At 41.6% G+C, this 23,155-nt stretch overlaps 2 protein-coding genes across 3 annotated transcripts; one reads left to right on the top strand and one right to left on the bottom strand.

Moving 5' to 3' along the window:
* Positions 1-9,362: 9,362 nt before the first annotated feature.
* Positions 9,363-15,047, top strand: LOC307263586 (epithelial membrane protein 1). 2 transcript variants are annotated; one of them, XM_080044775.1, is made up of 5 exons: positions 9,363-9,490; positions 11,188-11,275; positions 11,857-11,965; positions 13,302-13,442; positions 13,575-15,047. In XM_080044775.1, exons 2-5 carry the CDS (start codon positions 11,198-11,200, stop codon positions 13,739-13,741), a joined length of 495 nt encoding a protein of 164 aa, XP_079900901.1. In that variant the 5' UTR covers positions 9,363-9,490; positions 11,188-11,197; the 3' UTR covers positions 13,742-15,047. The 2 variants fall into 2 exon arrangements, with proteins under 2 accessions (XP_079900901.1, XP_079900902.1); XM_080044776.1 differs by having other exon boundaries at positions 9,433-9,490; positions 11,193-11,275.
* Positions 15,048-15,508: 461 nt separating this feature from the next.
* Positions 15,509-20,094, bottom strand: gsg1 (germ cell associated 1; the record flags this gene model as incomplete). Its single annotated transcript, XM_080044583.1, has 6 exons — positions 15,509-15,569; positions 15,714-15,983; positions 16,376-16,487; positions 16,611-16,775; positions 16,862-16,909; positions 19,803-20,094. 6 exons carry the CDS (start codon positions 20,092-20,094, stop codon positions 15,509-15,511), a joined length of 948 nt encoding a protein of 315 aa, XP_079900709.1.
* Positions 20,095-23,155: the final 3,061 nt, after the last annotated feature.

Below are 23,155 nucleotides of genomic sequence, written 5' to 3'. Positions count from 1 at the left end.
TTACCTGCTATTGAGCAGGTAAACATAACCCTGAGCTGCATTGGTTAAATTGTTAACCAATGCAGCTCAGGGTTCACAAACTTTTGCACATACAAAAGTTGGCAAATAATTTTTTTTAATCTGTTTTAACAATTGATTTCTGGAAAATAAAAATGTTGAATTGATAAACAAAAATCTGTTATTTCATTTAAAAATACTGGTATTGATAAATAAAATTCATAAAGGCTCAAGGGGTTCACATACTTTCAAGCAGCACTGTATGGTGCATAAAGTAGACAAAGGAGTTACTTGGTCCCAAGGTGTGTGACAATCTCCTCTATCCATGCCATTTCAGTCTCGTCTATTTGGCATAGGAAAGGGAATGGCACTGAAAAAAGTAAAAAATTACACTAGCTAGGGGAGGAGTAATCTAATTCATGAGAGGCACCTGTTATACCCCTGGCAGGTAAGCCAGGCAGTTTTTCAGGTTTGAGGCCAGTCTAAAAGCAGTATTGCCATCACCCATTGGCAGTAGGATGATTGGATATTCAATAAGTGTGGAGCTCATGTGCATATTCAAATGCATTTAAAAATAAACTTGTAATACAAAAAAAGTTACTTTTCTAGTATACTTTTACTATGTAAAGTTTTATTTTGGTAGGAGTAAAGGAAAAAATTAAGCCTATTTGGGTTGATTTTGGGCATGTTCGATTAGTGTATAGCTCATTTGCATATTAAAATGAATTTTCAAAGAAACTTGTAATACAACATTTTTTAATTATCATGGATACTTTCATTGTGTAAAGTTTAATTTTGATAGGACTAAAGGAAAAAAATAGCCCTATTGGGATTTATTGGTGTCTCGCCTTATTGGCACACACCTTGGATTGATGAGAATTAAACATATTTCCTCAACTAGGATTTCTTAGGACTTTTAGTATGTTGTTCTGGACACCTCATAGAAATGATCTGAGCTGAAAAAAATTCTTTTACAATTTGTCTGTCGTAAAATGCTATTTTGCCTGGACTATTAGGTGGCTTACATTTGAACTCCTTATCCACAGTATGTTTGAAAACTGCTCCCCCCCAAATAAAACATCAAGAAGAGACCTCCTGGAAAGAATATCCTTATCAGCTCACCTGAAACTGCAGAGTCCGACTGGTAGCCCTTTTTAGGCATGTTTGCTTCAAGCTGGCCGGTTATGGTAAAAGTGCCTTGGACAACTTGTTTAATTTTTCCTTTGCTACAGTCTTCATTTGGAGGGTCAGGTGATGTATGCGTAGACTCCCCGTCAGTTTGTCTCTGTTTGTCATGGTTGTTGAGGCCTCTTTCACTCGAAGTAGATTTCATATTGGGTTTGGGTATGGGCTCTGGTCTCCCACCTGAGCTCTTTCTTCCGTCCGTGTTGTAAGAGTTTTGAATGTTTAGGAGTCGTCGCCACTCGCCACTTTTACTTGACCCGACGTGCAGCCACTTTCCAACCTCTCGGCTCGGGGGTCGAGTGAGGCCTACCGTCCTTAAAATGCTGCTCTCGTCATTGTGAAGGGCCAAACTGGAGTTTGGTTCGTTGGAATAACCGGTGGGCTCACACCAACCCACCGAATGTAAAGTTATTGTTGTGACGGTGTAAATGAGGAGGACACCGTAGCAGTATCCCTTTTGTTTCAAATGCATTGCAAGTAAGAGTCTCTTTCTGCGCACCATAACACTCGGACAGAGGGTACGGCGGCTGTGTTTTTATAGACTCCCTACTATCACACCTGTTCATTATTGGCCTTGATTAGCCAGGTGTGGCGTGTGCTCTGCGGGTAGCTAAAGTTTACTAGCTCAGGTATAAAACCCTAACCCTGCTTTGACACATCAGTGTTAACCATTTAATGTTGTCGTGTAGGTAATTATCAAGACACAATGGCCATTTTTTGCTACTTTTACCTCTGTGCTTTTACAAGACTTTGACATTTTTTTAAATATCTAACCCAATCTATTTCTGCCACTAGAGGGAGACACTGCATTGTACATAGCTAGCATTTGTATTGTGTACATGAACATTGGTAAATTAATGTAGACTTGTCTGTCTGTCTTTCTCTGTCTGTTTATCCATCTGTCTGTCAAAGCATAATTAGTAAGAATTATTTTTATAGTATCATTTTAGACAAGATATAGATTTAATAAAAAACACAAACACGTGCGTGCGCACACACACACACACACACACACACACACACACACACACACACACACACACACACACACACACACACACACAGACATTATACAATAAACTAAAAGACAATAAAAATAGGTGAATTACTCTCAGGAAAAAGACTTCTACATGCATTTACCCAAATACTTATGAGGCTCTGCCCTTCTGACATATCTCTCATGCCATGTGACCTTTCCCCTAAATTAAATAATCTCCTCTATGCTCTGTTTGAACTTAATATGGCTATTATTGATACTATTAAGTCATACATACATTCATTCAGAAAGATTCATTTACCACATTACTCTTGTATATCATTTACACCAATTTGCATTCAATTAGTTTATTTTAAATGTTTTAAATACCCTACTATTAAATAAAACCTGTTGCCAGTGCTTCCCAACTGGCATCTGGCCTGAACATAAATGTATCTAATAAAACTTAAATTCATTATAGATGCTCCATCTATTATTTCTATTAACTCATTTAAAAAGACTTGTGGTTTTGCGATATTGTCTGTGACTGCAGTACCAAACCAAACAGCCGAAAAACAAGATTTCTGTTAGTTTGCTGTCAACTCCACAACTGACAGCAAGAGATTGTGCCAAGCTGTTTTCAGTCATCACATTGTGGTCATGATGTTATCAACATTGACTTGTAATTTTCTCAAAGTGTGTCACTTTATAGGGGCTGTCTTTCCACTTCTACCTCAACGCAAGATTGCGGCGAGGAATTAGGTGAACCACACAGCCGTGCAGTCTGAAGCGCCACAGCCACACAGTTTGAATACTTTAAACAACTACAATTCTTAAAGGGGGAAGGAGGGGGTGATGAGTTGATGATGGGCGCGGCAGTGAGATGACTCATATTTGGTGTTGCCTAGCTACAGCTAGGAGTTGTTTTCTTTAGACAGAGCGAGAGTACAGTGTGTATGTCTGGGTTTAATTTTATTGAGAGAGCAAGGCTTTGTGGGGGTGGCTTAAACACAGGGGTGGCACTGAGCAGGAAACAGGAGGAGCACAAATGTTCCCAAAGAGGAGAAGTGGATCACGTGAGGGGCAACTGTAGTTAAATGTAGTAATGTCAGTGAGGGAGGGGAGAAAAAAAGAAAAGAGTTAGGTCTACAGAGTGAGCGCTCAGGGTGAAGAAGTTAATCAAGAAATAAACCCCCTGCCCAGTACCCATGGAGACGGGTTGGCTCAACTAAGTACGAGGAATTCCTTTTTTTATTGCATGTAAACTTTGGCTAGGGAACCACAACTGACACACTATATTCACCTCACTGGAAGCTTTGCTGTTGCTTTCAACAAGTATAGTTGTACACATACAACAATACCCAGTATACGTCAGATTCATAATTAGACAATTGAAGCTGTTCCTGTTTGATTTTCATTCAAACCATGGGCATATGCTTAGGGAAGAATTCTTTTAGCTTCATGTTTACCATGTTCTTTAACGTTTTAATTTGGTTTGAATCCCCGTTCCCTCAAAGTAAACCTATGTCTGTCTGTGTCCTGTATCACATTATGTAGCTTATGTTTCTGCTTTAAGGAGGTTTATTATAAGGACATAATATTGTCATTATAATAATAATGAAAATAATAAACTTTATCAGTATAGTATGTTTGTAGTATAGTAGTTAAGGTAACCCTTTATATTAATGGTACATAAATCATCATGAATTCATGTCTGAATTAATGCATGAATTAATTAATGTAGTTCTTCATGAACTATCAGTAATTCACTAAGATTAATGTTATCTCATTCATGATTAAACACAGGAACAAAACATTAATTAATGCACCAGGTAAGGTATGTGATACATCATGAAATCGTTTGAATTAGATGAACCAGGTCACCACTTTATTTGAGGGGCCACAAACGTGATGAAGTCATGAAAAATGAATGCTTAGTTCATCATGATTTCAACACAAAATACATGTCTATTTTGGTGTGACTAGTCAGACATGATCGTCAGTGAAAACTCAAAGATCATGATGAATCACATACCTTACTTGCTGCATTAACTAATGTATTGTTCCTGTGTTAAACCATGCATGAGATACCATAAATCCTAGTAAAATACTGATAGTTTATAAAGTACTACATTAATGAATTCTTGCATTTTCATGCATTAATTCAGACATGAATTCAAGATGATTCATGTACCATTAATATAAAGTGGTACCATTCATTAAAATACAATTAAACGGGGTAGAATATTGGGAATACTATTTACAATAAAATGTAATGAACTGCAAACTAAATAGTTGGTTGTCATCTGCTTGTTGTACTGTATAATTGGCTGAGTTGGGGCGCTCCGGTGGCGTAGTGGATAGAGCGCGTACCATATTGGCACCGGCATTCGTTGCACTGTTCGCGGGTTCGAATCCGACCCGTCGACCTTTACTGCAGGTCATCCCCCTTCTCTCTCTGTCTGCCCATTTCAACTCTGTCCTATCAAATAAAGCTTGAAAATGCCAAAAAAAAGCATCTTTAAAAAAAATAATTGGCTGAGTGGATGCATGATGAAAAACAAAATGGTCCAGGTATTGAATCATGTGGAACACCATATTAAATGTAATGGGTTCTTACAAGAAAAACTGTAGTCCTAAATTGAACATGCACTTGCAACCAAGAAGTTAGCATGGGCATGCTGCCTGTATACACCCACAACTGAGCACTTCTTGAATATTCATGTGAAACATTCAAATTCGTCATTGTTTTACTGACACAGTGAGACAGACTGTTTTCTAAGAATGATTTTTAGTTTAACTAAGGGCCACAAAATGGACACTCACTGGGAAGGTGAGCATTTCTGGTCAATTAAAGTGATGATAGTCTCAGCGCACCCGAAACAGAGAAGGACAGTTCTGCATTTTCTTCAGAATATGTGCATGTGTATAGGTGTGTGTGTGTGTGTGTGTGTGTGTGTGTGTGTGTGTCTCTCACTCCTCTACTAACAGACAACTTATCATCCAAAACCAACCCAGTGACAACGGCAGCAGGGACCAGGGCGACGGTCGACTTTTTCCTATTAGTCAACAGCCCTGGGGCGAGGTGAGAATTTCAACACAAAATGAGCGACGGCCCTTGTGTTTCCACTGGCTCATTTAAAAGTACACAGACATCCAAAGTCTTTGAAATAACCCATGCAAATCCTGTAAACATGCACTTGGGCTGCTTTTATATAAAAAGAGTTTAGAAATCTCAGGGTAGGGTGGGACATTGTGTAAGTAGGAGAGGGAATGAGCAGAGTGAGACAGTCAGCCACAAACAGGGAGCTTTACTATTGTGTAAAGCAACAGTGACTTGGCTGTGGTCGGGCTCACTCCCCTGGCATGCAGGCACCGCTCTGCCGGCTTTGTTTCCCACAGTCGTGTTGAAATGTTCCCTTACTCACAATCCTCACAACACCTTCATTAAGGGATTTTGACATTACTCAGCCAAAGCTCTCTACCTATCCTGAGATAGGCCTTGTACAAGTACATCTAATTTACACTTTTGGCATTGAGCCGATACTCTCTTTTAGGGCAATTTAACACATGTCAAAGAGTTGAATGTCTAACTTTGCCAACTTCATAAACAACCAGTAACTAGGAAAGCAAGATTCAGTGCCAAGGGCCTTAAGACAGAAGGTGTGACGGTTCATCTATGATAGAGGGCCTGTCAGTGATGTTAGAACATTTAAAAGAATAGTCCTCTTGACATGCCAGATAACTAAATTTTCCAGGGTTCAGTTCTGTGTATCGCAGTCGTTTTTGAATTCAGATTCAGCCCTGGTTCCAGCTGTTTAATTAACCCATGCAGTACAATAAACTGCACAGTGGAACTAAAGAACCACATTGTGAGCACCAACCCTGAGAAAGTACTTGAAGGAATCGTCATTAATACCTCTGCACACAAAACCTTGCCATGCAACAATATCACAAATGTTCAGACGGATCCTATTTGACTCTGTTTTTTACAGTACTGATCAGCAATAGCAGCATGACAAAGGGTTGATTGTTGAGCATGCCATCCCATTGGTCCTCAGTAGTCGTGCAGTCACTTGATTTGTCTACTTGTGTTTGGATCTAAAAAGCGTGTTGTGGCTTTGCTCCTGTCCCGCCTACTGATACATCTAGCAGACGACAGTGACATTGTCAAAAGTCAAGGTTTTTACTCTCAAAAATGATACATGCATGATTCATGGCATTCCCTCTGTTGGGAATAAACCCAGGGCTGAAAAAAGACCGGATTCTAGCATAGCTCAAGTGGCAAAAAAAGTAGCTTTTCTCCACAAGTAGGGAGTGCCGCATGTGCAGTGCAGCCCTGACTTACCTCACCTGCAAGGTTGGGTTTGACACGCCCAAAGCAGGTCCAACAACATTCTCTGCTTTCACCTCTGTCATTCTCAGTACTATGTTTTTCTATGCTCAAGATGTATTACTTCGGTGCTGTTTTTTTTCAGAGTCTCAAGTCAAATCGTACAATTGGCAAAGACTAACATGAACACATGAATTATCCTTGCATGCAAGGAGGAAGTTGTCTGCCACCGTAGGTGGAGCCATTTCTGTTAGTGATTGACTTTTGTTATATGTAGTATAGGTGCAGTGTTGATTTTGACGAGATAAGGAGACTTTATTCTAAACCTGAATTGCAGAAATTCAAAGGACTGTCATTAATTCCCGTATAGATGGGTGGGACCATCAAGGTGTTGTATTTTAAAGTCAGACAGTTGAACACGAATGGATGGTCTTCCAATCCATTTTCCTTAAGTGGTACGATAAGTGTGATATTTACTGTGGCTTCTGTGCAGTTTTTGATACTGTTGTCATGGAAATCAGCAGTGACTGCAGACGCGTAACCATGGGAGAGGCATCATTTAAGTTCAACATTTCAGCAATGGCTATGTTTAGCTTGGCAGCTTCTCTAAATCCCTCTGTCTACAATACATAAGAAAAAAGGTTATATTCCATGACAACCAAAATTAAAACACATCATTTGTCTTAGCTTTCAACAAAGGAGAAGTGCCTTGGTTTCATTCTACAGGCAGATGTCAGCCCATGGGGTTTTTAATATTTACGCATGCGTGTCTAACCTCATGACCCCAACAGAATGCAGCCACACAAGTAGCCTCACCATAAACTCAGCCAGGCTCTGCTCAAGGCCACTGTATTGTCAGGTAAAGGAGTCCTTAATCCTGTTCTTAACCTGCTGTCTCATACATGAGGTTGAGGCAGCCATACTGACCAGGTACTCTGCCGAGCCTTTGACTCACGCTTCTGTTGGTGTTTCAGCATATTTTTATACTGTCTCAAAGCAAAATAAGTGACCTCAGTCTCCCAGTCCACACCCAGAGTATTTTTGACTGTCTCTATCTCCTTGTGACTATCTGACTTGATTATTAGACTTTTAGAAGTGTGTTCATGCACATTTGTATTCTCCTACATACTGTTTTTATGAACAAAACACAGGTTAGTTTTACAGCAGGAAAAGCATTCACAAGAGAGTGCAAATCATCAAGTACCATGAGAAATTCTTTGTTTGATATAATAATGCAAAGTATTTTAAACCAAGTTTTTCAAGCTCACTTTGAGTATTCGGTATAGTACATGTTGAAAATGTTTAAATGTTTTCTGCCGTCTTTCGCAATTCTTACTTTTTACTTGACAGTAAGACTTCTTTCATGTCCTACTCTTCAAATAACTGCTATCTGCACTTACACGCCAAACGACAAAGTCCCATTTGATATTCTTTGACTGAGAGTTCATCTGCTCTCAGTGATCACACTGATACCTAAACAATTCATTCAATGCTCCACCCATATACTGACTAACTTCTTCCCACCCTCAACTGCTTTCAGCATTTCCGTTATTTCTAATCTCTCTGCAGCTTTTCAGCAGTGAGCGCACCTACATTTACTTTAACTTTAGCCTTATTACGTTTTTTTAGGTATTATTGCTAAACACCAAACAAAACAAATTTTTCATCCCCGTCTGCTATTCATAGTCTCACCCGAACAGCTTTCCCCACCTAAAACCTTTTACAACAGCCTTGAAATGAAAACATTTCGTAAAACTACTCAAATCCAGTTAAAGGCAAAGATTCTCATATTTGAGTCTGATGTAAGAGAGTACTCTTTGGCCTAGTTCTTTGAGGACAACGGTAATTTAGAAAAAAAAAGAAAGGCGTCCCCTCTAAGAACTTTTTCAATTGATATGGTGAGCGATGAGACATTTGCACACTGCCCAGAATGAGTAACTTGCCACAGGAATTTACCCACAATTTGGAATCAATGAGCTTCATGAGGAACAACAAGCAGATGTTATCACGAGTATGTGAGTAGATAAAGTCTCAGGACTGTTCAAAAAGAATGAACCACTCTACATGTGATCTGCCCAAGATCAGCTGATGACTCATTGGAATCATTAGAACTATATCAATCATCAGAAGCTATGAAACAATGATGGAGGATAATAATTCATGAGGAGTGTGAAATGTTCCCCTCCCCCCCCCCCCCACAACCATCCAAATTCCTCTCTCACGGCCTTCATGCCTACACGTTCCTTCCCTTACGTTCCCATTGCCTCCCTCCTTCTCGCTCACTCAAGCTCCGACTTGCACCCGTTTGCCCCCCCCCCCGCCTCTTTCTCTCCCTCACAACCAACAACATTCCTTCATCCTGAAACTCCTTCCTTTGTAACAATAAGCGGGAAAAGAAGGAGGGCGGCGACCAGAAAGAAACTGAACTGTGTCGGTTGTGCGCGTGTGAAGCTCTGTTTTGTTGACATGCACAACAGTAACTTTGCGTCTGCCATGAGGGCTCGGGGCTGGCGGGTCTGTCGCCATGGCAGCGAGTGTGTAGACTCACTGTCAATGATGCGTAAATGTTATGGGAGTTCCCCCCGCCCCCCCATTTCAAACATCAGTGAGTCATCAGCTGCCCTCCCAGACCAAATCTCCACCATCAGCTGAGTGACAATGGCATGAGACACCAAACACAGAAAGGAAAACAAATCTTTCGCCTGCCCACATAAAAGTTGTTGTAATAGCCAGTGTGTATATCCATGTGTGTAAAGTAAAAAAGAGGGTGGAACGGACAGAAAAGAGTGGAGTAGGAAGAGGAGGGAGGAAGGGGAGGAGGCCGAGACTGTGTGATCCAGCTAGAGAGGCTTGTCTAGGGTGTGGACTTAAAAAAAGAAGGCAGGGTAAAAGTGGGCGGACGAGTAGTTCCTACTGTTTGTGCATTTAGACTGAGTCTGAAATTAGTATCTTTGAGAGCAAGAGGAATTGGACCTGAAGAGACACACCGCCGTCAAACAGTAAGTCAAGATGTTCTCTTTTGCATTTTTGAATGCCCTTTTTACTTCTTACCTCTCTTGATTTGTGAGTTGTGCTTCACTTTAGCTTCAGATTCTTTTCTGTTTAAGATATGTAAAGGTAGATGTGTCAGTAGGCTATTTGTTGGTTTTAAAGGAAACTTTTTTGAATAAGTCCTTCATTACTGTCCAGATGAGACCATTTTCCTGATGTGTTGAGGTTCCTGCAGCAGTTGTTGTACTGAAGTGATTAGTTTGAGTGTTAGATTCTTAGGTCTACTTTCTCGCCTGCCTTTTGGATTTAAGCCTCAGCCACATGAATTCCATTTTGCTTGATGGAAAATATGCCACATCGAGGACAGATCTGAAAAAAAAAACAAGCAGCCTCAGCTGACACGACTTGTTTTCCGGCAAAATTTTGGAAGACCTCTAAGTATTCCAAGAATGTGTTATACATTAAAACGTCCTACTACTGCTAAGCATTTTAACTTTGCTTGCTACTTTTTTTTCCCGCGCAGAATTTTTTCCTTAAAATCCTGGCTGTATTGGAGCACTTCAGGGAGTTGTATTTAAAAACTCACTTACTTTCACTCCATTATAGCTGTTTGGATGAAAGGTTGGACATATGGGTAAAGATGCGTCGGGCGTGCTCACATGTGTCAGCCTGACACCGGTGTTCTGTGCCCTTATACGCATGTGGTTGCGTGTGTGAGAAAGAGGGAAGCGTGCAAGTGTGTGCCCAGCCCTTGACCACTCCTTTATCTTGGAAAGAACCAGCACATTCCAGATGTGCCTCTTCCTCCGTTCACACTTGGTGCGGCCTCCATACCAGACACACGGATAGCTAACACACGAGTCAGAGCGTGACATAACATGATCCAATGTCTGATATCTCACAGGCAGAGCACACCTGGCATAGGTGGAGTAGAACTAAAGCAGCAAGAGGTCTATAAAGGAGACATTTATTTTAAAGGATTAGTCCTATATGTTTTTGGGCTATAGTGTGTGATAACGAATAGCAATTCAAAGCAAGAAGATCGGGCGTGGGCCACCTAGGAGTTAGCAGGTATTCTACAGTTATTTTAAGGGAGTGGCAGGTTTGTTGAGATCACAAGACAAGCCCAAACGCATCAGCCTGCTACGAACTTCCCTCCTCTGTGCGCTCTCTTCCCCGTCATTGCCTGTTTGCGTAGGGATGAACTCATTTAATCCACTCTCTTCTCCTTTTTTAACACACAAATACACAAAAACACCTCCATGTTCGTCTCCTCTTGCAATCCTCGATGGAGACTTTATATCACGGTCTATTTGCAGGCAGTGCACTGTGAGCGCGGTAACTGCAACTCTGAGTAATTAAAAGTTGTGAAGCCACACCCTGAGCGGGTGCCAGGTTTTAGCCTTGCTTTTGCTAGCTCTGGATGAGTGTTTATTAGGATGTGTGTGTGGTCTGCTAGAGTGTGTCTGATGATTGAAGCGCGGAAGTGCAACTGCAGGGCCTTTGTTGTCAGGCCACATTTGAGTGTTTCTGCAAATACTTAGTTTCTGTGTGTGTGTGTGTGTGTGTGTGTGTGTGTGTGTGTTTTAATTAGGTTGAATTTGCTCTAACCCTCAGCAATTCTCACTGTATATTAAAGGGTGGAAAGCAGTGTAACAAGTTTCCTCTTGTGCCTCTCTCTCTCTCTCTCTCTCTCTCCCTCCAGCGCAGTCATCATGCTGATTCTCCTCGCTCTCATTGTTGCCATTCACATCATTGGCATCATCCTCCTCCTGGTGGCCACTATTGACAATGTAAGTCATTCAATTTTGCTTTGTTGATTTCGACACACCTGTACTGTGCAGAACCAACTTCCCCCCCACCACCCAGAGATGCCTGAAGGCAAAATTGGCCCATCATAATCCCTCACTTCCTCCCTTTGTTAAATGACAGTGCAGAGGAGGTATGTGCATCTCTTCGTTCCCTTCGTCCTAGGGCCACATAATTGAAATATTTTGACGACAGATGGTGTCCTCATCGGTGCCACTGAGTGCGTCTTTGTTTGTGTGCAATGCATTCAAAGGTGTCACTCAGAAGGTGCACATACACATGTAAACATCTGAGATAATTGAGTGTTGCATACCGAAGTGACTTGCGAGGCATGCATGCCAACCTGACAGGCGAACGTGAATTACTGTCTATGACTGTAGCAGCCCTCCCCCCAAAAAACACTACAGACACACTCCTGCTCTGAATTCTCCCCATTCTTTCTCTCCCACCTGGTGCAGGTTCATTCATTTTCCTTGAGCACTCGGGAAGCTTGTTTATTTAGGCAGCGGCTGCACCGAAATCGCAACATGATTTGAAATGTGTCTCTTTTCCTTTCCCCCCACAGGCCTGGTGGGTGACTGACACCGTCTCGACCGATGTGTGGGCCCGGTGGATAAAGACAGATGGAGTGTGGAACTACACTGATCTTCCCACACACTCAGCATACCCACAGGGTAAGAGAGACACGCCACACGAGTGATAAGAACGCATTTTCACAACACGTCATATTTAGTTTTCAATAAAAAGTCAGACCTCTATGTTACGATGATTTTCTGCAATGTGGTACAACTTGAAATTCCTTGTACTTGAAATGCTAAACGATAACTCTAGGTATTAGAGGCCATCTAAAAGCAAAATGCACTTTTTCATTTTTTCAACATCTATATGGGTCCCTGGTCTGACTAGAAACTCCCTATCTCCTTTTCTCCCCCTCCACCATTCTTAAAAACCTGTGTTTCAAAACCCAAGTCAGATTTCTCCCCATTATGACATCACAGGGGGAGAAGCCACGCCCCCTAATTACCAATCTAATTTAGCACTACCTCTGCGGGAGATAAGCTCACCCTCAGATCCCCCTGTATTTTAACTGGTTGTTAGATTCAAACCAGCAGTAAGATTAAGGGCCAATCAGAGCAGACTGGGCTCTTTGGAAAGCAGGGCTTAAAACGGAGCATTTCAGACAGAAGCTTAAAAGAAGAGATTCAGCAATGGCACTGTGAGAAATATAAACGTTTCTTTCACTACCTTTTGAAAACAGTGTCTAGTACAAACCAGACAAAATTAAATTTTTTAACCTGAAAATACATACATAAATATGTTACATAAATAACACTTGAAAAACTCCGTAAATACCAATCTGCCTCATCAGGAATGCGGTTTAATCTGATTTAATTGACAGTAACTAAACAACCCACGCAACTGGCATCAAATTTGGATACCGATGCTGCTTAATCATGTTTGGTGCACAAAAATACGTCACATTCCCTTTTACGTAGCTTGGTCCTCCTGCCCCTTTCAAACTAGCGAGGAGTGTAGTGTTCAGTCCACGTAGGATCCCGTCGCTCATGGCAAGAGTCTGACTGAAAAAATTGTTTTCTAGGCCCTTTAAAGATGCCCATCAAACAAGCCTTTCTATTAAAGCTTCACTTCTAACTCTATTCTTTATTAATCATATTGAACAATAATAGTTTGAGAGCCTTAATGCAAACCTTCAGGTGATATGAAAAAGAAATGTTGTACACAGCATCTTATTCCGCAGTGCTATTTGTGATGGGTTGGCAATTATCCAAATTACTTTTGCTTTTCAAATTAAAACCAGTATAGCTAGCATTGTGCAGCAAAACCGAAAGTAAAGACATACGTCTTGTAAATCTTATGTATCGTGACATTAACTGCTTCTTCCTGGCTGTGGACCTGCACGACTCCCGGCGGCAACCACCCTAACACACAGACACATACCCCACACATTGCATCCTCATTGTGTTGTCCTCTCTCTGGCCCCCCCTGTAGATTACCTCCAGGCAGTGCAAGCCAGCGCAGTCCTAGCTTGTATATTCTCCATCCTGGGCATCTTCGTGTTCCTGGTTCAGCTTTTCACCCTTGAGAAAGGGAGGAGGTTCACCGTCTCCGGCATCTTTCAGCTCCTTGCCTGTGAGTATTTATATGTTTCCCCTTCTCTCTCTCTCTCTCTCTCTCTCTCTCTCTCTCTCTCTCTCTCTCTCTCTCTCTCTGTATGTCTGCCAATGACACATGTATCCTAATTCCCATTCTCCTTCCCCGCAGGCCTGTGTATCATGATCGCAGCCTCCATCTACACAGACCGCTTCCACCTCGACGAGGCCAACGATAAGGCCTCGTACGGTCACTGCTACATCCTGGCGTGGATCTCCTTCGCGCTCACATTCATCTCCTCCATTACTTACTTTGTGCTACGTAAGAAGACGGCATGAGAGGGACACTAGAGCTAGCTCCATCCTGCGTTCAAACAGTCGGCTGGATCTACGCTCTCGGCTTGAATCTGGTTTTATTCGCCCATGGCTTAGTGTCAGATTTGAGCCGCCAGTGTATATTCAGCTACAGATATAGTAAACCTGTTGATACTTCCAAATATATACCAGTCCTTAATTGAGTCTGCTGTCCGGGGTTCAATGTTTCTTTGAGAGTGTTGGATATTTGTGCAGTCAAACGCAGACTCAGTCAATCACAGTTGTATTTGAGTGTATATTAAACCCAGAGTTTGGGCTGGATTTCTTGAGTGCATCTATGGATTAAGAATCTTTTTTTGTCATTAACTGAACAAAATTTGCCTTGATGCGTATATTAAGATCTCTCAATACTTCCAGCTTTTAACAAACGCAGGTTGAAGAGTAACATCTGTGGTCTTTTCTTATTTGTGTGTGTGTGTGTGTGTGCGTGTGTGTGTGTGTAATATAAATTTACATATGGATCTAAGTTTTGGATTAAATGGGGCGACATTGGGCCAGTTTCACGGACATGGATTAAGCCTAGTCCTCGACTAAATTGTACTTTCAAAGGACAATCTCCATTCAAATTTCTATTTAGTCCAGGACTTGGCTTAATCCATGTCTGTGAAACTGGCCCATTATGATTTTAGTTTTTCATTATTTTATTGTTACTTCAACTATTTTTGTTCATAAATGGTGCGCTCTGGTCTTTATCTATAAAATGTGCCACTAATTAAACAGAGTGCAACTACAACATAATGGAATCTATTTTTCTATAAGTACTCGGCAAAGCTGTACCTGTTTGAAGTCTTAAAAGTCTCCAAAAATATCCACTGAGATGCCTTCTGTTGCATGTGTGTGTGTGTGTGCGTCAAAATCAACACTAACTGTATTGGCTGACAGCTTGCTGTTATTTTTCTCCAAAGTAGTGACACCTTTTCAACCAATTCCAAATGCAGCAAAACGCAACAGTATTTCCGAGACTTTTTCAGTTACACTTGCTGAGTACATTTGAAACTCGCCATATTACTTATATAAGCTTATCCACCCATGTACCGGTAACATATGACCTCATCACATCCTTTCATAAACATTCAGTCTTTGCCAAAGGAGATCTGTTTCCCCCAGTCATGACAGAAAGACAATTGCCTTGACTCGCTTGAGATATAATGTGTAAATAGGTTTTTGCTCTGTATGTCTAATGCTGTTTTTATTTTTGCTACAGTTATTTCTCATTCCGGATGACAGTGACAATGATTTTGACAATATTAAAACTTGATTTTTCAACCAATTTTTGAAGTTACTTTTTGTGATTTTTTTTGTTATGACTCATGAGTAAATAATCCTTTTACAGTTTAGTTTTTACTACTTGTAATTATGTTGATTTTTTATTTGGTGCTTGCAAACAAAGAGCAGTGAAATGTTTGATTGAAAATGTGTGCGTTAGCCAACATGAGAAATCTACTTTTTAAACTATGAAACTTAACATAGTCCCTATTAAACACATGAAAGAATAATAATATGTTTACTAAATAATACAGCAACTGAGACATGTCTTCACCAGGTGTCCAAAGCATTTACACTTTCTTTCTTTGTTTAGAGCTGAGTAATTATGTTCGCAGCTGATTACCAGTCACTGCAATGCTGACCATGTAAATTCACAGCACATGACAGGAACATAGCAAACATTACTCCTAGCATTTGCCAAAGATAGGCACGGGTTCATCCGGTCACAGAAAAGACTTCCAAGATTCAAAGCGGGCCGTAGTCCTCCTCCTGATGCTCACGATGGTTCCCTCGGTTTCCAGGCAGGCTTAAGTGGACGGAGACGGATTGGATGGGACACGGAGAGGGGAGGGAGTGGCGGTGAAACGGGGAAGCGGGCGCAGGGTGGGGAGGTGGAGGAGGAGGAGGAGGGAAGGAGTGAGAGTGAGGGAGAGGGACAGAGTTGGAGTGCTTGAGTCTGGGCGCGGAGGTGGGTAAAGCCGCCGGCGGGTGCTCGTAGTAGGGAGACAAGTGAGAGATGCGGGGGGGCGGAGAAGGTGGACAAGCCAGGGCCATGGTCGGGTCGTAGTGAGGAGCGTGCGGAAAGAGCCCCCCAAAGTCAAAGCCGCACGGGTTGAGGTCGGAGTAATGCCTGGGTCCCACCATCAGCACCTTCTTGGTGTAGTCGTTGAGCGTGGAGATGCCAGCGATCATGCAGAAGGTGAAGGCAACCCAGGCCACGCTGAGGGAGACCGAGAGGGACATGTGTGTAACCAAGCAGATACTGGAGTCTATTGTGGAGTCTGACTTGGGGGGCAACTTAAAAATCTTTTTTTTTTGTCGAAAAGCAAGAAATTAGTGGTGGGATGACTGGAAAATTTCATTCACCCAATGGACACATTTCTAATAAACTGTCATACATTTTGTTACAGCTTTGTGCTTGATGGGGCGGGGGGGGGGGGGAGGGAACAATCTGATTTGTTTGTGCCGAACAGTCACGGGAGAGGTGAGTATACGATACATCTTAACCCTCAGAACACTGTGGTTCAAGTTGACAGCACAGTTGAATGTGCCTGGATCAAGCCCCCAAGTGTGTGCAAATGTTAGTGTACAGTATATGTTGAATGAACTCACTAGAAAGCCCAGGAGTAGCCATAGCTGTGGGGCTTGAAGTCTTCTGGTCCCATTGAGGCGGTGGTCTGAAACACCTGCATGTACATCATGTGAGCCACCATCCCGAGCAGACCTGTTAAGACGGAAGGAGTAAGTACTTCAGGTGATTCCAGTGTTACTGGTCTCTTTATGTTGCAACCAAATTCATTCTGATTGAAATGCCTTAACACAAATTGATCTAACGCAAGAGCCGTACCTGCCAGCACTGTAAAGATAGCAGCAAAAGCGTTGAGCAGCTGACCCCAGCGCTGTGTGGAGGGGCAACACGTCCTGATGCACAACTGCACAGACAGCAGCGCACAGCTGATCACCAGCAGACCTACATACATCAGCTCCATTGACAGTGACAGCCACATCATTGCTGTGTAGGGAGAAAAGGGCTGAAATGAGTCCACCTAAGAGCCACATGCCCCCAACAACGCAGCAGAAAGCTATGAAGCCATTTACCTTTCTCAGATCCAGGAGTCAGTGTATAAAACGCTCGACACTTCTCTTCTAGAAAACAAAAGACAAACGTAACTCATTGAGAATAAATCAGCTTTGTGCAAACAGAGAAATGTGTATTTTTGCTCTGGGAAGCTTTTAGGAGACACCTGAGCTGGTTAAATTTTAAAGTAACTTTTACAACAGTGATACATCCTCTGTACAGTCAGCAATGTCATTCCATTTCCAGGAGGTACTGTTGAAAAAAATAAAATCCACCTGCCCTTGCATAGAGTATATTATACATGAATGAACTACTAGAGGGAAATTAGCGTGTGAAAAACTTGTTTACTAAATGTGTTCACATGGCATGACGTAATCCGGTCGGAGATTATAAGATTGGTTTGGCGGTAAATATGGAGCGACTGGGTGTGCAGGCAGACTCTGAGTAGCCGCACAAAATTAGAATTTTGTCACTAGGCTTCTTCTTCATTTCACTTTTAATTATACAACACAAAACTATTTTGTTTACAACCTCAAAATGTGTTTTTTCCCCCTGCCCTGTTGGGAATGCTATTTTTACAAGAGAAAAGAGAAAAATTAGAGACAACCTGTGTCTGCAGTCGGTTAATCTTCTTTGAGGCTGGTTTTCCAATGTGTTTACATGACAGCTGCAATAATCACTATGTGGCTCTGAGATACGCTGGCCCTGAGAGCCCAACACACTGCGACCAAAGGGCACTTGTGGTGTAGTGGTTAGAGCGTCCCCCCCATGAGGCTTAGTCCTCGCAGCAGACCCGTGGTCAGTTCTCTGCATGTCATTCCCCTCTTTGCCCCATTTCATCTCTGTCTCTCTGCACTATAAATAGAGCATTGAAAATGCCTAAAAAATAATCTTACATTTATTTATTTTATTTATTTTCAAACACACTGCGACCAATGCCAAGTTAGCAGAAAACATTGTCTACATTCTTCTTGTGCTTTATATATTGTCTCTGGGTGTGTCATTCAATCAAGCACCCTGTTTCATCACTTTGCTATAGTTTTTCTCCAGTGTGTGAGAAACATTATTTTAATAGTGTTTAAATGATTGGAAGTAAACTAATAGGAGATTATGGGATTTGTTTGGTTTAAATCTGTAAGGGTCAAGACGGCCAAACTCTTGGTAGCAGCACAAAATGAGACTTTTTCAACGAGCCTACTGTTTTTTTCTTCCATTCACTTAACTAAAAGCCTTTTCTTATTTTTTTATCGGGAAATGTGTTTTGTCCTCCACCGCAGGCGATGCAATTAGAAAAATAGAATAAAATAACAGCCTGTGTCTGCAGTCGGATAAGCTTCTTTGTGACATGATTACCAATGTGTTTACATGACAGCTGCAATAATCAGTGTACCGTATTTGGCTCTGATTAACCCTGAGAGCTCAGAACACTGTGACTTAAGAAACAGACGAGAATAAGGCAAAGCACAGGGAAATGAAGAAAAACCTTTTTACCAAATAGTCACGCACAGCAAGTGCTTTTTGTGAGACTGCCTTTGTTTTTTGTTGAATAATGATAAATGATAATCGGCCCTATTGAACAACAAATCATCATGTTTCTTAAACTTGCAGTAACACATTTAAAACCGGGGGAGCAGCACAAATCACAAAGCAGTGAGTGACATGTTAGCACCTTTTCAATTGATATGGCTAACATTAGCGTACAGTTGCCTACAATAAAAAACGATTCCAACTGAAGAAAGATACTGAGAAACGTTAGCATTAATTTGAAATCATGTCTAATGAATAAGTAAATTCCAGTGTTCACTCTCCTTTTAGCTCCGTTTTCGGTCTCCACCACCTCCTGTAGGCCATATCCGGATATTTACTACGTCCACATTAGCTGCCATGTTAAACAAGTTTGTGAACCAAAAATAAATAAATTGACATTTCGGTTGTTATTGTAAAATCATAACAAAAAAAACAAACAGAGTGACCCCCTTCACCTATATGCAAACCCATTCTCTTTGCAAAATCTGGACTGATTTATACAACTGACCACATCAGTCGGCTGAGACTTTTGGCTGATCTTCTGTATCGTTCAAACTCAATCCCCAAAATCAGTTGCAAATCTACTGCGTATAAAACGGTGAAAGCCAAGCCGCTGTTTGTGAATCCTATTAACCTTCCTCTCTCTGGGTTTCTAATCCATAATTGAGTCAAGCTGCTGAAGTCTAAATCTCTGTGAGTAGAACACACACACTGATGGATGATAATCCTCTTTGGACGAAGCACGCACCCAAACACACACACACACACACACACACACACACACACACACACACACACACACACACACACACACACACGCTCAAACCCACAGCCTATTCATACAAATTAACACACCTGAGGCCTCACTTCCTATTATTATCTTAGATTTTTTACCCCCCAGTGACCTATATTTCATTGTCTGCTGAACTAGTACCACAGTTAGGTTTACAATTTGTTTCACTTCCTGATACCGTGCCAACCCCTTATCTCACCTTGGGACAATCCTCTGCAACACACGCAAAAATGGGGGCGTCCTCATGAATGATACTGATTGGGTACTGTAAATATGATGTAGGCTATTATTGAGTTTAGGCATTTCTTCTGTAAATAACTATTTACGAATCCTGTGGTCTCACATAGATTTCCTCTACCTGGCGTAATCCTTTTCAGGGTCACTAGTGTAGTGAGGGACGCATCTGGGCTTTTCTTTTCCCTTTAAAAGAGCTGGAATGACTTGAGCTTTTTTGACTTTGCTTTGTGACCAATGAGGAAGTTTTATTTTTGACCCGACTTGAGAGGGAATTTTATTTTCTCTCCCATTTTAGATTTATTGTAGACACAACAACCCAACAACAGCCCAACAGAAATCAAGACTTTCAAACTATTTTAAATTGGTCTCATAAAAGCCATTATGCTCCTCTCTCTCTCTCTCACCCCATGCGTCCGTGTAGATGTCCTCCTCGCATGTGATAAACAGGCCGGTGTGAAAGGTGGGGAAGACGAATCGGTCGTCCCCGGTCTCCCAGGAGATGGCGGTGGAGGAGTTGGCGAGGCCGGGCACTGGGATGCAGTTGCTGCGCTTGATGAGCGAACACAGCGGCTTGGGCACCTTCTGTTGACCAACGCACCAGTACGAAGACAGGAGGGCCACGGTGGACAGGAGGAGAGACACTAAGGTCTGGATGAAGGAGAGGCGAGGTGAGCGGAACTGCTGCAGGAACGTCATCACAGAGGGGATTCAAAGAGGGCTCGGGGCTGGTGGAGATGGACACAGATTTGAGACTATTTTAATCTCTTAACAGCAATGTTTGATAGAAAATATGGCCTACTTTACTCAAAAAAACTCCAAGAAGTAGCATGTCAGCACTGCATATGTGTAACAAGAAAAAGAGTATAGCTCAAGTTTTTCATTTTTAATCTACTTGACTGTAGGGTCACCTGCACTTCTGCCTGTCACTAAAAATATCACCAGCATATCATTGGTTTCCTAGGCGAAGCAGCTCTTCCTAATTGCCCCGAAACGGGTGGCGAGCTGTTTGAAAGAGAGGGAGTGGAGGAGCCAGCAGTTTGACAGGACTAACCACACTTAAATAATAAAAAAGACTGTGACCTAAAATCAGCACACTACCCATAATTGGTGGCTAAATGAGAGGAAAAATTGCCATCTCCATTGAACCTCTCCAGGAGACAGCCAGATGCTCTAACCCAGGGGTTCTCAACCTTCTGCAAGCTGGGCCCCCCCAAAGCTGGGTCATTGCAGTTGGGCCCCCCCACCGACCCTGACAACCCCCCCCCCCCCCCCCCCCCCACACACACACACACACACCACCCTACACAGATAGATAGATAGATAGATAGATAGATAGATAGATAGATAGATAGATAGATAGATAGATAGATAGATAGATAGATAGATAGATAGATAGATAGATAGATAGATAGATAGATAGATAGATAGATAGATAGATAGATAGATAGATAGATAGATAGATAGATAGATAGATAGATAGATAGATAGATAGATAGATAGATAATCTATTATTGTTATTATCACAAGGGCTAGGCCAGTGGCGCACCTTTGAGTTGAACATTGGGTTTAGGGTTGGGGTCCGGAAATTTCTTATATTTTAACGTTAAATTCTGGTGCACTTTAAAAGCTAATTATGAGATTGTATCAATGAGACACTGAGGATTTTTTTTTTTTAAATCTCCTTAGAAGAGAAGAAAATAGTAGCCTAAATAGAACATACACAGATTAAATTCTACAATAGGTATACCTGTTATGAAAAAGCTTCACAAAACAAAGTCTATGATCAATGGGAAACACTGCTGTCTGACAATCCAGTTCAGAGAATGTTTCAACTATTGAGTCTTGGATTTGGAAAGTGGCCAGATTTAGCTCAAAATGCTACCTGCGATTAATGTGCTGTGCAGCCTGAACGCGGAGTTGTGTGTGTCTGTCTGTGTGTTGTCTGTGTATTTTGACTGGGGGTGGCCAAGGTGGGCCACAGAGCTAGAGTGGGGTGGCCATCGCACCCCTGAATGAATAGCATGGGATATGCTGTACAACTAATTCAAAGATGATTTATAATCCCAAATGCCCAAATCATGTTAGTATCCATTGTAATGTTTGTCAGAAAACTAAACCCCTGAAGGAGGTCTGGGGGCATCCCCCCCAGAAGATTTTTTTGTGTTTTTAACATGTAATCTAAGCATTCTGGTGCATTCTGGCGAAGATAATAAAGGAAAAAGTCAATATTTATTTCAGTTCAGATGAATAGTAAAATTAGCAAGACAACATAACTTGCTAGCAGCCAGATGCCTAACAACTGGACAGAGGGACGGATGACAACTAGCTTTTGACCAAATATCTTGCAAAAAAAATAAATCTTTATTTATGAAATTCTGCCCTAAGAACATGTTACACTTGCTAACTACAAACTTAAATTTTTTTATTCAGATTTCAAAAATCTGCTGGGACACGTGCCCATACACATGCATGGGTGGCACGCATGTCACAAGCACACTTGTGCTGTTTTCAAGACCTTTGCTGACCAGAGACCAGTTCTAGTGGCCACAGTCCTACCATTAATTCAGTACTTGAAAATTGCAAACTGATCTCATATCAGTGGATTGGAGTGTTTGTGTGATGAACTTGGCAACTACCTATCAAAAAAAGTTAAGAAAGAAAAAAATACATATCAGCTCTGAACTAGGCTACATATCAGGAAAAAAATTGAAAAAAAAAAAAAAAAAAAAAAAAATTAAGATTTTTTTTTTTTTTTTTTTTCATCCCCCTCGCGCCCCCCCGGTAGAGTGTCCGCGCCCCCCCGGGGGGGCGCGCCCCACCGGTTGAGAACCACTGCTCTAACCAATACGTCTGAGCACTTGAAGTCAAGCAGGAGTCAATAAAAAAAACGTTTAAAAAAAACTCACCTCTTCTTCAGTGTCTCACTTTGTGCCTGGTCCTCAGTTCTCATCAAGTTAAGAGTGAAAGGTGAATGAAGCATGTGGCCATTGTTACTCCAGCCGTCTGAGCTACCTTTCACTCTTCATCAGTACGTGAGAGTGATGGAGGATTTTGTCCGTCACACTGACCTCTGCAAGTAGTGTGACCGTCAGTCCTTATGATCCTACCTCGGAGGACAGACAAGAGCATATAGCATGCATGCATGCACGCACGCACGCAAGCACAAACACGCGCACGCACACACACACACACACACACACACACACACACACACACACACACACACACACACACACACACACACACACACACACACACACACTTCTCTTCTTTAATCCATCTAAATCCAAAACAGAAAACCCTGTTCCATCTGTTTTCATTTTCATTCCCAGACTCAATTTGCTTTATCTTAATCATTCATCTAGTCTCTTCTTCTCTGCCCCGCTCTCCAACCTGTGTAAAAGCATGTTGCACACACTATTTTGATGATGATGATAACATGACCTTGAAAATGTTGAATAAATACAGTATGTTGAATAGATACAGACATGGATAATTATTACTTGGATAACAATTTCTCAGTGACCGCTATTTTACTCTAATTGGTGGCGGCTCCACAAGAGGTGGCTCAAAGAGTGGATTATTTAACATCAACTCAATGCAAAGGTTTTATGTAGGCTTAGGTCTAGTTTAAAGGTGAAGTAAGCGTTTTATTTATGTTAATATAAATGTTAAGTCGCTCATTATTCATACAGTGATCACTTTCATAATGTGCGCATTTCATAAAGCCGATTTCTCAGTCAGTCGTTCTGCATGT

Source organism: Ammodytes marinus, assembly GCF_949987685.1.
Source record: "Ammodytes marinus genome assembly, chromosome: 16".
Classification (NCBI taxonomy): Eukaryota; Metazoa; Chordata; class Actinopteri; order Uranoscopiformes; family Ammodytidae; genus Ammodytes; species Ammodytes marinus.
Note: the sequence above shows the minus strand (reverse complement) of the source record. Positions and strands in the feature narration are given on the sequence as shown.